This window comes from Phyllostomus hastatus, unplaced genomic scaffold (assembly GCF_019186645.2).
Source record: "Phyllostomus hastatus isolate PE091 unplaced genomic scaffold, TTU_PhHast_1.1 phas_scaffold_216, whole genome shotgun sequence".
Classification (NCBI taxonomy): domain Eukaryota; kingdom Metazoa; phylum Chordata; class Mammalia; order Chiroptera; family Phyllostomidae; genus Phyllostomus; species Phyllostomus hastatus.
This window is the reverse complement of record NW_025334018.1, coordinates 23,472,338-23,487,338: the sequence shown is the minus strand read 5'-3', so window position 1 is coordinate 23,487,338 and position 15,001 is coordinate 23,472,338. Positions and strand designations below refer to the sequence as shown.

The 15,001-nt window shown below is 48.8% G+C and overlaps 4 protein-coding genes across 4 annotated transcripts; 2 read left to right on the top strand and 2 right to left on the bottom strand.

Annotated features, from left to right (window-relative positions):
* Positions 1–3,568: 3,568 nt before the first annotated feature.
* Positions 3,569–14,266, top strand: LOC123804788 (histone H1.2). The gene is made up of 2 exons (XM_045817266.1): positions 3,569–4,242; positions 13,382–14,266. The coding sequence occupies exons 1-2, from the start codon at positions 3,605–3,607 to the stop codon at positions 13,554–13,556; spliced, it is 813 nt and encodes a 270-aa protein (XP_045673222.1). The 5' UTR covers positions 3,569–3,604; the 3' UTR covers positions 13,557–14,266.
* On the bottom strand, positions 8,770–9,317 carry LOC123804794 (histone H3.1). Its single transcript, XM_045817273.1, has one exon. The coding sequence runs from the start codon at positions 9,195–9,197 to the stop codon at positions 8,787–8,789; it is 411 nt and encodes a 136-aa protein (XP_045673229.1). The 5' UTR covers positions 9,198–9,317; the 3' UTR covers positions 8,770–8,786.
* LOC123804796 (histone H2A type 1) lies at positions 9,990–10,399 on the bottom strand. Its single transcript, XM_045817275.1, has one exon. The coding sequence runs from the start codon at positions 10,395–10,397 to the stop codon at positions 10,005–10,007; it is 393 nt and encodes a 130-aa protein (XP_045673231.1). The 5' UTR covers positions 10,398–10,399; the 3' UTR covers positions 9,990–10,004.
* On the top strand, positions 10,736–13,431 carry LOC123804804 (histone H2B type 1-B-like). Its single transcript, XM_045817284.1, has 2 exons — positions 10,736–11,361; positions 13,382–13,431. Exon 1 carries the CDS (start codon positions 10,754–10,756, stop codon positions 11,132–11,134), a length of 381 nt encoding a protein of 126 aa, XP_045673240.1. The 5' UTR covers positions 10,736–10,753; the 3' UTR covers positions 11,135–11,361; positions 13,382–13,431.
* Positions 14,267–15,001: the final 735 nt, after the last annotated feature.

The following is a 15,001-nucleotide window of genomic DNA, read 5'->3' as shown; positions in this document are numbered from 1 at the left end:
TATCACGAGGTTTATTAGTATCAGGTTAGCTGCCTGCAAAAGCAGTCACGGGAGACAGAGGACGTGAAGGGAAAGCCAGCCGTGGGCGCCCGCACCCGGCCGCGCCGCTCCTCTTGCGCTCCCCCGAGTGCGTCTGCGGTCCAAGTCGCTCCACTCACGCAGCCTCATTGCTACGCTTCGGAATCGAAGTTCCACTCTGCGTGTTTCAGCTTTCTTCCCCAGCTCCTTCCAGACCTGGAGGATATGAAATAAAATTACCCAGCCGGTGACATTCAGGATGTGTATGCGAACGAGAACACACAACGTAGTGCATTGCACTCTTCACTGCGTCCTCCATAAGGGCGTCGATTTTGGACGGAAAGGTCATCCCCTGAATCCGGGTTTCCCCCCGGAGCTCATGTTCACGGTCCGCTGTTGATCACAGGCTGCTCCATCTTATTTCAAGGCTGAGATCCCGCGGGACATCTATCAGGTCGCTGGTCACTTTCAAGTTGACAGTGAGCAAGTTTTGCCTCTTCCAGTTTTTAGAACAGGTTCCAAAGAGTCTGACTCTGGAGCGCTTAGGACAAACTGAGTGTCAAACTACATTTTTCAAGAAGTTCAAAGACGACTGTCGTGCAAATACTTGCCCATGGCCAGCGCTTGTGTGGGTCACAGGGTGGTTACGTCCTCAGTGAGAGAGTCAGCAGGAGACAGGAGAATAGAGTCCGTATTCTGTCACGGGAAGAAAGAATGCGAAGCCTGGAAAATTAGATACAAACTTGCTTCCTGTCCTATTATTCACTGGGACAATAGCTTGCAGGGGTATCTTTTCTACTGGAAAGAATTTATTTGCATCTCTACTGGACAAAATCTTTCCTAACATATCGATATTCTACAAGTAAAAGTCCAGTTTTTACATCCTCTGCACCTAAAGAAGTCAACACGAAGTGAAAGTTAACCTTGACTGAAGCAGTGCCGTCTAGTTGTTGGCCAGAGCGGGCCACCGCGCCCTTGTCCCGTGGCTGGTCGGAACCGCGGAGTCCTATGTCTGTGAGCACACACACTTCAGAGACCCACCACGTGAAAAGAAGGAATATAAACCACCTTATTTTTTAAAGAGACTGGTTACCACTTCAACTGATAATAGTTTCAATGTATATACTGAGTGACATAAAATATACTATTAAAATGAATTTTACCTATTTCTTTTCAGTTTTTACAATGTGATGCTAGAAAACTTACAGTTACTGCTGTGACTTACATTCTGCATTACCACGCAGCGTGGTCATCGAGCACCAGATGAGCCAAAAGTGGACTCAGACAACTTTCTAACACTGCTTGGAAGGACACAAAGAAATGCTTTCGCCTTGATTTTAAATTTGACCAGCAGGAGACACAGTTTTCAGATGCTGAACGAATGCTACTCAATGAAGCCACGCGGCTCTGCTTGGTCTAAAGTGAGAGGACTCAGTCTCTCCCCGCCGCTGAGCCGGCATGGGAAACCATCTTTAACACGATGCGCTCACTGCTTGGGGTGTCTGCGCCAAAAGCACACAAATCCTGTTGGAAGAAAAAGGTTTTCTTTTTAATTTTGGCAAGTGAAGGAGGCCCAGGAATAATCGTCAAAGCTCTGTCTCCCAGAAGAAAGGTTTAACCATGGCTCCTAGGCACTATTGGGTCAAATCTGTTAGCGTTGGCCGCTAGGTACTAATAAGGGAAGGGGAAAGAGGGCGAGGCATCAAGCTGGTAAGCTGGGAGGCTGAACCCGGTCTGGGGCCTGCCTCACAAGGCAGCCACAGCTCCACGCACTCCCCATGGCGCCCCCGGTCCTTGGCGCCCGACCCCCTGAAGCAGGCAGGAAGGATCCTCACCGGGGAGGAACAACAGCAGGAGCAAGTCCTCTGCTGGGCACATGCCCGGTGGAAGCTTCACAGGCAACAATTCTTGTTGATTTCTTCTTTGCAGTTGGCTACACTTATCCAGGGTTTGGTTCAATGCACTTGACTCCTTTGCAATGGGTATACTTGGTCAAGTTCATCAGGCTGCAGCCGTGTCTGCAAAATACCGTTCACACTTAGAAAGAACAGCATTCAGTGCACAGCGCCTGTACCCTGAGTCGCGTGGCCTCACACTGTTGACCACCGCAGTCTAGGCCTCGCACCTCTCATACGTATCCCATGCAGACATGTGTGTGTTAAACAGGAATTTCCGGTGCGTCGTAATACTTCCTTTGTGCTAAATATAAAATGGTCATATTAAATATATAAGCAGAACATTTTCTCAGCCTCTTCTTTCAAGAATAAGTTGCCATTGCTTTGAGCCGGAGGGCAACGTGTGAAGTAACAAAACTTAAAGTGGTAAATCAAATTTTACAATAGAACACATAAGGGCAGCTTTAGGAGGGATGGAAAGACATTAACTCATCGATAAAAAGTGGTATAATAATTTGTATTCTAGTACTTTTTCTGGATGTTTTCAACTTCGTCATCCTTTCTTACTTCTGTTTCCCATCCATAGTTCATCTGATAAGTCGCAGTGTCTCTTATTAAAGACAGCTTTCTTTCCACCCGTATCTTTGAGTTCCCACTTGGAGGGTGTCCTTGTATATCGCGACACGTGTTATATACTGTGACTGGAAGAAACCTGGCATTTCCACACACTGAAATTCATCTCTTAACCCCGGCATGCAAAGATAAATAAGTGCATGTTTTCCCTGAAAACAGATCATCTGCTTGTCCCTTGATGCCAAGCCTATCGGGGCCACTTTGTAGGCTTAGTGGGTTCCTTTCTTCCCTTATTATCCCCATTCTTCAAGGCCAGACCCCCTGCTTGCACAACCCAGAGGGGAACCTGAGGGCTTTTTAAAAACAGCCCAAATTCTCGCCTTTGGAAAGTGAAGAGTGTGCCCCGCCCCCATCTGTGAAAAGAAGGATTGATAAAGAGTTTTAATGTCTTCAAATCAGAGATTTAAGTCTCTCACCTGCCACCCCCCAGGACTCCTCCGAAACTTGGGGTCCCCCTCCCACCCCTCCCTGCCTGCTTCGGGCTGGTCCGGAACCTGGTCCCAGTCCCCCGCTCCTGTGGGTCTGCACGCAGAATTCACAGAGGACCTGTGTTACTTCCCTTGTGAAGAAACAGGATTACCGTGAAAATGTAAGTGGAAAGCACTTGGTTTTTGTCCCCCAAAGAAGGTCAACATGTGCCCAACCATCCCTGAGAAAAAGAACTTTCGGGGGCAAAGGAGCGAACAGGTAATTTAGAAGAAAAACAGAAAGTGGTCTCAGACTGCCCTGGACTTCCCTCGGAGTTGGGGGATTTGGGGACGCCTGGACGCGGTGTCTTTGCAGTTAGGGAAAAAATTCTTGCAGAACACGAATCCTGAGGCTTCTCGGATTCTTCTCCGACCAAAACTGAGTGATTTGGTGCGGGGAATTTTAATATTTCCCCCCTTTTGTGAAGTGGAACAAACACAACTTGGGCGCACCGCGGCGGCTCGGAGCCTGCCAGCCAGGAGGGCGGCGGGAGCACCAATCAGCGCGCGCCTGCGCTCTATATATACAGCGGCGGCCCGCGCCGCTCCATCGGCGCTTTGCCACTTGTTTCCAAGTTCCAGATCGCCAGCATGTCGGAGACCGCTCCTGCCGCCCCCGCTGCCGCGCCCCTTGCGGAGAAGGCCCCAGTGAAGAAGAAGGCGGCCAAGAAGTCTGCAGGGGTACGCCGCAAGGCGTCCGGGCCGCCGGTGTCCGAACTCATCACCAAGGCCGTGGCCGCCTCCAAGGAGCGCAGCGGCGTGTCGCTGGCCGCGCTCAAGAAGGCGCTGGCTGCCGCCGGCTATGATGTGGAGAAGAACAACAGCCGCATCAAGCTGGGCCTCAAGAGCCTGGTGAGCAAGGGCACCTTGGTGCAGACCAAGGGCACCGGCGCCTCCGGCTCCTTCAAGCTCAACAAGAAGGCGGCCTCCGGGGAGGCCAAGCCCAAAGCCAAAAAGGCGGGCGCGGCCAAGCCCAAGAAGGCTGCTGGGGCAGCCAAGAAACCGAAGAAGGCCGCGGGGTCAGCCACCCCCAAGAAGAGCGCCAAGAAGACCCCGAAGAAAGCGAAGAAGCCAGCGGTGGCTACTGTGGCCAAAAAGGTAGCCAAGAGCCCCAAGAAGGCGAAGGCTGCGAAGCCCAAGAAGGTCGCCAAGAGCGCAGCCAAGGCTGTGAAGCCCAAGGCCGCCAAGCCCAAGGTTGCCAAGCCCAAGAAGGCGGCACCCAAAAAGAAGTAGGTTGTTCTGCTTCTAAAACCCAAAAAGGCTCTTTTCAGAGCCACCACTGATCTCACCGAGAGAGCTGTGCACTTTTGCTCTACTGTCCCCCTTCTCTCTCTGCTGTCTTACTTTGCTAGTAGTTTCGCTAAGGTGGCTGCAGACGCCTCCCGGGAAAAGGGGGTGTGTGCAGGGGGAGGGACACCGATGCACCCCGGGGCCCTCCTGACAGCTGGTCCCGCGCTGGCTCCGCTCGCTGTCAGCTGTGCGGAAGCGTTCCCGGCGGCCCCACCCCACGCCCAGGGACTGGGGACCTCGGTGTTACCAGCCGGTGTCTCCGCCGAGCCGTCAAAAAGTCCCGCCTGCTCGCGGGTTGGTGCCTTCCTCTAAGCTTGACTTCCATCCTGGCTTTAATTGGGCAGCGGTGGGTTCTGTCAGGTTTTCTTTCTGTGAGGCCGAGTTTGCTCTTTCCGCCAAATGTAGAAATGCATCTCTTGTGGGGACATGGAACAAGTTTCCCAAAGTCAGGTTGGTGTGTCCCGGCGCGTTGGTGGCGTTCAGCCCTTGCAAAGGGGAGGCGGGCGCCTTTGCGCGTGTTCTAATTACCGTTTATTTGGCGACAAAAAAGCGCACTTGAGGAGAGGCTGCCTTCCAGGGCTCGGCTGCACCGGGACGTTTCTGTCCGTCACACCCTGTAGTTTTGGACCTTGGTGTGACTGATCTGAGCGCATCAAAAACAACTTTTCGTCGCCATCTTGGCCTGGCTGGCGGTTCCCTGTACTCCGTGTATTTCTTTAAATCCACCCGAGGATATGTTGATTTTACAGGGGGATGCAGACAGAGAGAAGGAACATCGATCGCCCCCGTATTGGGGCTCGAACTCGCAACCTTCTTGGTGCACCGGACGGCGCTCCCACAGAGCCACCCGGCCGAGGCCCGTCCTTGTAGACAGGCATCTAAAAATTGGTGCTTCAGAAGCCCTTCTTTTTTTGTGTGTGTGCGCAATCCAAATGTTTTTACGGGAATCAGAGGAGAAAACTATTGGCAAAATCTTGGATATGTGTCTGTGAGTGGGGGTGATGCCAGTCAAGAGCTTTAGCGTCACTGACACGGTCATCTGTGGATTCTTTCGTATTTACGGCATTTCTCCCGGAGGAACTCCAGAGGCCCGGTTTTATTCCGGTGAATGCAGATTTTCTCGAGACACGTTCCAGAAAGGGGCTTCGGGGCCTGCAGCTCAGCTCCTCACCTATTGCCCCCAATACAGCGGTGATGAGACTTAATTCCCGTATTAGTGCTGGTGACCGCGAAGTTCATCCGCCCTGCCCCGCCCAGCTGGACGGACAGATAATTATCTTCGTTGTTTTTGTAAGAATAAGACTCCCTTGAGCTCTGTGTATTTGAGTGCCAAGTGATGGATATGAATGTGTGGATAATGTTTGTTACATGAATATATGCATGTTATGTGTTAGGTTTTAGACATATATGTATATGTAGATAATTTTCCCTCCAAGACCATTTCCTTCCTCTTCCAATTCTGCCTTTCCTTCCCTCCCCACCCCACCCCCACTTGAGATGGCACCTTTATCCCCTTGGTCACAGCCTAAATTGTACGGATAGGTGGACTGATTTTTGGTTTTCTATTTTGTTCCTTTAATCTTTCTGGCCATTCCTAAGGTTCGAGATCACACTTTTTAAAAATTTTTGTTTTTTTAAATTATATATATAAACCACTGTTTGAAGTACTGTTTAAATATATATGTACTCTTTGTATTATATGAAGTAATGTTTTTACATTTATTTCACTGTTTTAAGTATCTGTGTTTTTAGTACTGTCCATAGCTGTCTTCAGTGCTGAGAATTATGGCCTACACAGCAGAGATGCAAATAATAATGGAATGTTAAATAAACTGAGGTGTTCTGATATGACTTTAATAGCTGATTCAGCTAATTTACTCCCATTACTCCTTTCCAAAATTCTCTGGTTATTCTATTTTTTGTTTGATTGCTTACTTTCCTTTTCCATATATACTTTGGGACCCTCTCCCCATACCCACTCAGAAAGAGTCAATACCCTATTGGTAGTCTTATTGGGATTGGTATTTTTATCAATAAAACTCAGGAGATGAGTTTTAGTATTCAAGAGCATTTTATATTTTCCCACTGTTCAAATATGTTCTACTTTTCTCCAAATACATCTCTTCCCATTTTCTATTACCACCATTCCCAGACACTTCCTTTTCTTTGTTGCTGTGGGAAATGGCACCCTGATATTCTACAGTCCTCGAGGGTCAGCGCTCCCTAAACTGCACGTAGAAGGTACCCAGGAACTGCAGGAATCTCTGGCCGAGCAAAGGAATCCATAAACAGTTCTGTTCAGGGCCACATGGCTCAGGAGCAAAGAAACAGCTGAAATCCATTTAAAGATATAATTTATTAAACCCAATATGTCCAAAATACCATCAGATCACCCTGTGAGGTTAATTTCCATAGAACCCCCTTTTCATCCACTGTTGATGTATTTTCCCACTAAAAATTAATGTTCACTACCTACTTTTGTATTTGTAATTTAGTGTGGTAGTTTTTTTAGTCACAGAGCTTTAGGCCTCAGCAAATCTTGATCTCTGTGTTATCTTTATTATATTTAGAATCTTAAAAAAACACTAGGCCACACTATTATCTTTGTTTAGCAGAATCGATGTTTTTGTATTTATTAAAAGGGAGCATGGGTAAAAGAGAGAAGCTCTACACTTGCAACCCTTTGTGGGTGAAAAAAGGGTGCTGTAATAAATCACAAGTTCCCATTGTAAGCAGGTTATAGTGGGCAGTCACACCCCAGGCGTCAAAGTTTTCAGTTAAAAGGCTCATCTTTGCTTTTGTTACCCCGCAAAGAGCTGGCCCACCCAGTGCTGAGAGAGCCAGTTCATGCAGACACCGCGGTGCATGGAAGGACCGGGAACTACACCGGGAGGCTGGTGCCTTGCTCTGGAAACACCCCAGCTCCTCAGCAGTTCACACACCAGGGTTTTATAGAACACAATTCCCGAGTCGTCGTAAGAGGTTTGAGGTCATGGGTCTTGGTGACTGGTTAGGAGTGTCAGGAGGGCAGAAAATCATTACTTAAGGTCCTGAGGTCAGTTTGGGGGTCTTTCAGTCTGGGTTCATGTGGATGTGGCCAGGGAGGGTCATTCAGCTCTAAGGCTCAGGAACTGAAACACAATTCAGGCCACACTATTATCTTTGTTTCACAGAAACCCACACCCCGTGGCCCTCAGTCAGGGCCTGGGTATCTTTTCTCCCCACCTTAGAGAGTTGGGGGAAGGGCCAAGGCTCAGGGGCATGCTGAGAAGAAGCTGAACAGAGGTCTGGAGCTACATACTAAATCACAATCACACATTAAATCAAAACCCTCAGTTTCACTTGGTTGTTCACTTTGTACCTGAAAAGTATCTTAACAGTGCTTGAGACTAGGTAAATTATCTTCACTGTACTTGTGATGCTCAATCCTTGTGTGCTGTTCCTGTTCCTAATGTGCTTTTCCCAGAAGTCTAACAGGCCTTAGGCTATGCGCTTTGTGTGATGGTTAACAGGGTGCTACGCCCAAACATAGGTATATGTTAAACTTAAAGATATTCTCTGAGGGGTTTTAACCCCTGACTTCACCTTAAGCAAGTGCTGTCCAATGCTTTTGTGCATCTAGGTAGCATACCTTTGAAATTCCCCTTCAGACCTCTCCTTCCCAAAGTAATAACCATGCATAATCTCAGGTATCCAGTAATCCGTTCCCCACCTCGCTTTCTTCCACCTCCTTGTTAATATTCCTTATTTTCAAGTGAGCAAAAGAAATGCAAAACTGTCCTCCAGATCCTTTGAGGTCTTGATCCCCTAGGATATATGGACAGTTTTGACAGCCGATAAAATGTACCTATAGGTTTGGAAATTTCTTATGCCCACATGTTCAGCATCTTAAATCCTATTGAATTTTGGATTGTGGTAAATTTCATCTTCCCTGCTAAGTGAATGTTTTTATTGGGCCTCTGTCCAGGGGAGGAGTGCTGAGGCATTTCCATCACGTGAGCTACAATCCCATTTCAGGTACGCAGATACTGAATTATGGAGCCAGAAGTGTGGTCAAGAGTCCCCATACAATTAAGGACAATCAATAAAAACAGCTTAACTCTAACAGGGGAAAATAAGGCGGTGAAGTCATGTGTCTGGCATTTGAAATACCGTGTACTGAAGTCCTGATTGATCTATTATGCCATTCTACAGATAGTAAAACTTTGGCATATTAATATCCTAAGGAATCAAAAATTGTAAACAGCAAAAAAAGTGTTGCATACTTGTAACATATCTACAGTACCTTAGAAGCTTCATAGTAATATGTGACAGTCAATATTTGAAAAACTAGTCTTGACATTAACCTAGTTTTGGAATTATTTCACAATTCCAATTTCAAAAACAAGGAAAGGAACTCGTACTACAGCCTCTATTTAAGTGAACCGGTGGTTGGCTCTTAAAAGAGCCTTTGGGTTCAAGTTTATGACAGTTTGACAACTGCTTACGCCCGCTCCCCACGGATGCGGCGCGCGAGCTGGATGTCCTTGGGCATGATGGTGACGCGCTTGGCGTGAATGGCACACAGGTTGGTGTCCTCGAACAGGCCCACCAGGTAGGCCTCGCACGCCTCCTGCAGCGCCATGACAGCCGAGCTCTGGAAGCGCAGGTCGGTCTTGAAGTCCTGCGCGATCTCGCGCACCAGGCGCTGGAAGGGCAGCTTGCGGATCAGCAGCTCGGTGGACTTCTGGTAGCGGCGGATCTCGCGCAGGGCCACGGTGCCGGGCCGGTAGCGGTGCGGCTTCTTGACGCCGCCGGTGGCCGGCGCGCTCTTGCGGGCGGCCTTGGTGGCCAGCTGCTTGCGCGGGGCCTTCCCGCCGGTGGACTTGCGCGCCGTCTGCTTGGTCCGGGCCATAACTAACACTCGCTAGTACTCAGCTGCACAAACAGCACCAGCGAGAAACCTTCGCCCGCTATATATAAGGCGAGTCCAGCTCTGATTGGACCAGGCAGCTGCCCATCAAGGTTCGCAGTGAAGTTACTGGAAGCGGCCGCCATTTTCTCTTACGCAAAACCCACGGGGCGTTGACACCGGAAACCAGCTTCTCCCGCCCCGCCCCGCCCCGCCCTCCCCTTAACAGCGGCTCCTCTCCACCTTTTCGCGCCGCTACCGTCTTTATGCCCTTTCTTCCCAACGCTCTTTGGCGTTTGCCCGCAGAACTGCGTGTCAGCGTCACCATGATACACGTGGTTTGCTCAGTAAACATTGCAGACTTGGGACCCCGAGAGGGACCTCCCTCTGGTTATTTTGAAAAGGCGCGCGCTGGAGGGGATTGGCCCAGTGACAACGCGAGACAGCGGGAGGGAGGGTGGTCCCGTGCCCTGCCAGTCCCACCCTGACCTGCGTGTAGGTAGGACAATGCCTGGTCAGGAGTGCGTTTCAGTCAGGTGTCCCTCACGCTGCGGCCCGCTCAGCTACCCCGCGCCGAGGGTCCCCGTGAGCGTTCTCTTCCCTGGGGCGGGGTCTGCTCTCAGCGACGCCGAGCTCGCGTCCCTACCAGTGTGCGCACGCTGACCCCTACTGGCAGGCTCGGGAGTTGCGGCGCGGGTCACTTGGGCAGGCGCCTGCAAAGCAGACACGAAGACACAAGCCCTTTTAGCGAGAACGTGGGTGGCTCTGAAAAGAGCCTTTGGTTTCAACTGGTCGGAGTGCTGCAGGCTTTTACTTGCCCTTGGCCTTGTGGTGGCTCTCGGTCTTCTTGGGCAGCAGCACGGCCTGGATGTTGGGCAGCACGCCGCCCTGCGCGATGGTCACCTTGCCCAGCAGCTTGTTGAGCTCCTCGTCGTTGCGGATGGCCAGCTGCAGGTGGCGCGGGATGATGCGCGTCTTCTTGTTGTCGCGCGCCGCGTTGCCCGCCAGCTCCAGGATCTCGGCCGTCAGGTACTCCAGCACGGCCGCCAGGTACACGGGCGCGCCGGCGCCGACCCGCTCGGCGTAGTTGCCCTTGCGGAGCAGGCGGTGCACGCGGCCCACGGGGAACTGCAGCCCGGCCCGCGACGAGCGCGTCTTGGCCTTGGCGCGCGCCTTGCCGCCCTGCTTCCCGCGTCCAGACATAGCGCCCTGCGTAGACTGAGCACTCGAAGTCAGAAGTAGTAATGTGTACTTTGTGAGGCGTAGAAAGGTTCTTATAGATACCTTTTAGATATATCAGTCGCCATTTGATTGGGTAGAACATATCGTAACCAATAGGAAGCTGAACTGTGAATCCGTTATTTGCATAGAGTATTTCCTTGCGGAACTGTAGTGACTAGCCAATCAGAGCTGTAGTGAGTAGCCAATCAGAAGTGAGAATTTTGTAGTCTTCATTTACATACTTCAATACATATGTACACTAATGAGGTTTCAGCTCCCCGTCCTAACCTTCAGTGAAGAGATTATTCTTAGTGGTTTTACAGTTAGCAGGAGAAGCAATGCCTGAATCCTTCAAAGCTGCTCCAGCTCCTAAGAAAGGTTCTAAAAAGGCCATTACTAAAGCGCAGAAGAAGGACGGCAAGAAGCGCAAGCGCAACCGCAAGGAGAGTTACTCGGTGTACGTGTACAAGGTGCTCAAGCAGGTGCACCCTGACACCGGCATCTCGTCCAAGGCCATGGGCATCATGAACTCCTTCGTGAACGACATCTTCGAGCGCATCGCGGGCGAGGCGTCGCGCCTGGCGCACTACAACAAGCGCTCGACCATCACGTCGCGGGAGATCCAGACGGCCGTGCGCCTGCTGCTGCCCGGGGAGCTGGCCAAGCACGCCGTGTCCGAGGGCACCAAGGCCGTCACCAAGTACACCAGCTCCAAGTAGTGTTTCGTTCGGTGTGACTCTAAAGGCTCTTTTCAGAGCCACTCACCTTGTCTAAGAAAAGCTGTAACTGCTATTTCCAAACGTTTTCCAGCCAGCCATGTCTTCTATTGACTTAGTTTGGGTCCTGGATTCTATGAAATGATCGTTGACGTAAAGTCAGCTCAGATTTGAATCTACAGTGTCGCTTGGTTCTTTTGTGCCACACCCAAGAATCCGCTACTTCACAGGTATTTTTACCCCTCACTATGTCCTATCCTCGAGGTATTTGCGACACTGCATATACAAATAGTTACTTCCCATTTCCCCGCCCTGCATGTTTCTGATGGAGGAAGTTGGATTTTACCTGAGGCGTAAGTAAACACTTAAGGCTTAAAGGATTTCTGAGTAGGGGTCCTCAAGAGATTGTAATGATCCAGCTCTTTGGGGGAATGGAGGAGAGGTGCAGGTAGCACAGGGGGCAGGCAGAGGTACGCTCCTTCCAGCAGCCTGAATTTATCTGGGCCTTGGAGCATTGGGGTAACAGCCAGCAAAGTTCCGGGTGGCTGGGGCACTTGTTTCCGTGGGGTATACCTCGCGCCCTTCGCTCTAATTTCTCATTAGAATTTTTTACATATGGCAAAAGTCCATCTAAAACGTGTTTGTATTTTCCCTGCATCCCAGAAATCCAGGCTCCAACTCTTGGGCTGTTGACAGTTCTGGGAAGCCCATGGAAAGGCGGGGAGGGTGGCTTGCAACTTTAAAGGGAACAAATATTTGAATTTCCCGCCCATCCTCACTTGGCGCCACCTCTTGGCCCACAGTGGCGGGGGATGGAAAGTAAGATGTATTGGTTTTTCTCTGCAAACTTTTTTTCATGGACTCTAGGACTCCACAACTAATCCCAAACCGACAGGAAGGGCCATTGATTGAGGAAGAGGACTCAGAGTCGTGGGTCTACTTTGGGGGTAGAAATATCAGCTGTTCACTGCTTATTACAAAAGAAAAATATTTTGTTTCAGTCTTTGAGTACAATGTGGTTGATATACAATAGTGTATTTGGGTGAAACAAAATTTAAAATGAAATTTTTCCAAAAAATCGCTTCAAAAGTAAATGAACATTTAATTTTCCCATGGCCCACATATGTCAGTGGACCACTGGATGGGAAGTTTTTTTCTCAGCATATGCAAAATAGTGTTGTGAAAAAGACACCTGTCTTAAAAATCAATAATTGTTTTGGTTGACACTGTAAGAAGACATCCCCAGTCTACCCTCCCCCCCCCCCCCAGCAAAATTGATAGTGGTTCATGCTATAGTGTAAGAACCACTGGCCCTGATGTTCTTCCTCTGGAGGAGGAAGGTCTAGGTAGTGATATTATTTCTTATCTTGTACAAAATGATCTTTCCAGAAGGGGATTATTTTCACCCTATCTTGTCATATGTAAATTTGTCTGCCTGTTTGCTTTCAACCTCTCTGTCTTTTTCTCATTCCTTTCTAATATTTTACATTTTACCTAATACTGCACTCTTAATTAATTGACAAGCTCAAATAAAAAACCAGGCCACCTAACCTCAAAGCTAGAAATGTTTGCCATATGTTCTGATGTTTCACAAGTGAATGAGGAATTAAGAGGGAAAAAAAAGATGCCTGGACTCCGTGGTACACTGCAGATCTATAGTGGAAGGTAGTGAGAAGACAGGGAAACAAAATTATAAATCTCTCTGCTTGATTCTGACTAGGAACCAACTCTGAGCACAGCAGGGCCAGCAGGCAAGTCCATCAGGTGAGAGAAGTTCTAGAAGTGATAGCCACCTCGAGGAATTCACTGCTTCCGGTGCTGTAATCAAGAAGCAGACGTAATTGCCATCAGGTGGTATATTTACTTGCAGCAAGTAAAGGAGACAAGGAATTCTCCAGACTTAGCCAGGGCTTAGCCACACGATGGTCAATTACATGTTGATTTCTTCTTTGCAGTTGTCTACCCTTATCTGATTGTTTTCTTGACAAACTCATCCGGTCCATGCTGTGTCCACAAAACACTGTTGTACATTTTAACATTTAGCAAGAATACCATTTAGTAACAATTGACCAGACCTAGAGATCCTCCTCCTATCTACCAGAAGGGTTTCTACACCGTGATAAACACCCACATTTTCTGGGGAGCTACTGTCTCTGAGTTACAAAGAAAACAAAAGAAAAATAATCTGGGCTACATCCCTAACTCTCTTTGCCTGTCTGAGAGACCTTTGCCTTCCTCCCTATTCAACAGAGATGATGTGAAGACAGAAAGAACTGGATTTGCAGACAGAGGGAAAGAGCTACTGACCAAGGTGGAGATGTGGGTGCTGGAACCAGAGGCCGAGTATAGGGGGACTTCTAATTTGGAGGGAGGAAGACTGAGAAACCTGAAAGAAGAAAGGTCACCCGAAAGACAAGTAACCTGAGGCCCACAGACTGGTCATGCTCAGGAATGAGACGGCACAGGTGGGACCGAAGGAACGCCCTGGCTCCTGATTTCCGGCAGAAGAGAGGACATGAACTTCTCAGTTCCTTCTTCGGTGTCTTTCAGCAGCTTTCAATGTGTTTTTCGTGCCTTCTCCTTTGCAGTCAGTAATATACACATTTAAATGAGTTTTTTCACTTCCTAGAAAAACAAAGCCTGCCCTTTACTTAAAAATAATACCTATTACAGCCCTGGCTGGTGTGGTTCAGTCCTCTTGATAGAAGACTCAAGAGTTGGAAAATCGTAGTTTAAGGTAAATTGTTATAAGCCTAGTAAGTAACGCATATGTTAAAGCTATTGTTTTAGAAACTGCAGATAAGGCCCGTCCTGGCTCGTGGGAGAGACAGCGGACCTCCTGGGCCACCGCTAAAGATTATGGCCAGGGGAAAAGTAGAGGCATCTGGGCCACTGCGTTCTAGGGACAGACAGACACCACCTGTCCCTGGGAACAGCTAACTGCCCAGGACAAGAATGCTACATTTTCTTTCACCTAATTCTCTCTAGATTTTAAAACCCCTCACCGCACTTTGTTTATTCCTTGTTATAAAAACATTGGCCTGAAAAGAAAATGTAAGACAGTTCTGTTAGGGTGCGAACCTGCTGTGTACTCCAATTGCCGGCTGTCTGAATAAAGCGCCCATAAAGATTTAATCCGTGTCTTGGCTCATTGGGTTTGGCACATGGCAGGCAACGTGAGCTCCCGTGTCTTTTCCAGGTTCGGATTGACTGCCAGCTTGTGAACCGAGAGGTCGCCAGTTTGATTCCCAGTCAGAGCACGTTCCTGGGTTGCCCGCCAGGTCCCTAGCTGGGGGCGTGCCAGGGGCAACAGATCCATGTATCTCTAGCACATCAGTGTTTCCTCCCTCTCTTCCTCCCTCCACCCCCCTAAAAATAAATAATGTAATACCCACTACAAGTCATTTTAATAAGAAAATTTTAAATCCATCAGCTAGGATGTTTTGGCCACCGATTTTCCAGAAAATTTCCTGTGGAAATCTATACATAACAGCTGTGCAAAGGTTACATAAGTGAGGTCACGCTTTTTGTTTTCCTTTAGGATTCATAGAGACCCCAGTGATGACTCTGGTGACTGCATCTCATTGCAGGGAAGTAGGGAACTGCCCATTTCTACTTAACCTTCACATTTTAAAAGAAAAAAACTTTCTTGGTATATTCAGGCCACCATAACCAAAATATTACAGACTAGGTGGTTCAAACAGAGGACGTTTATTTCAGTGTTTTCCGCCGTATAACCATAGAGGTGCAACAGGGTTTAGAGCATGAAGGAGTATTCTGAAACAACCAGCATCCTGTGTGCTGTGCCCACACGGGAAACGAAGAGGGTGGGATGGAGGAGGAAAATTATAGCAGAGGCCTTTCCAGCCA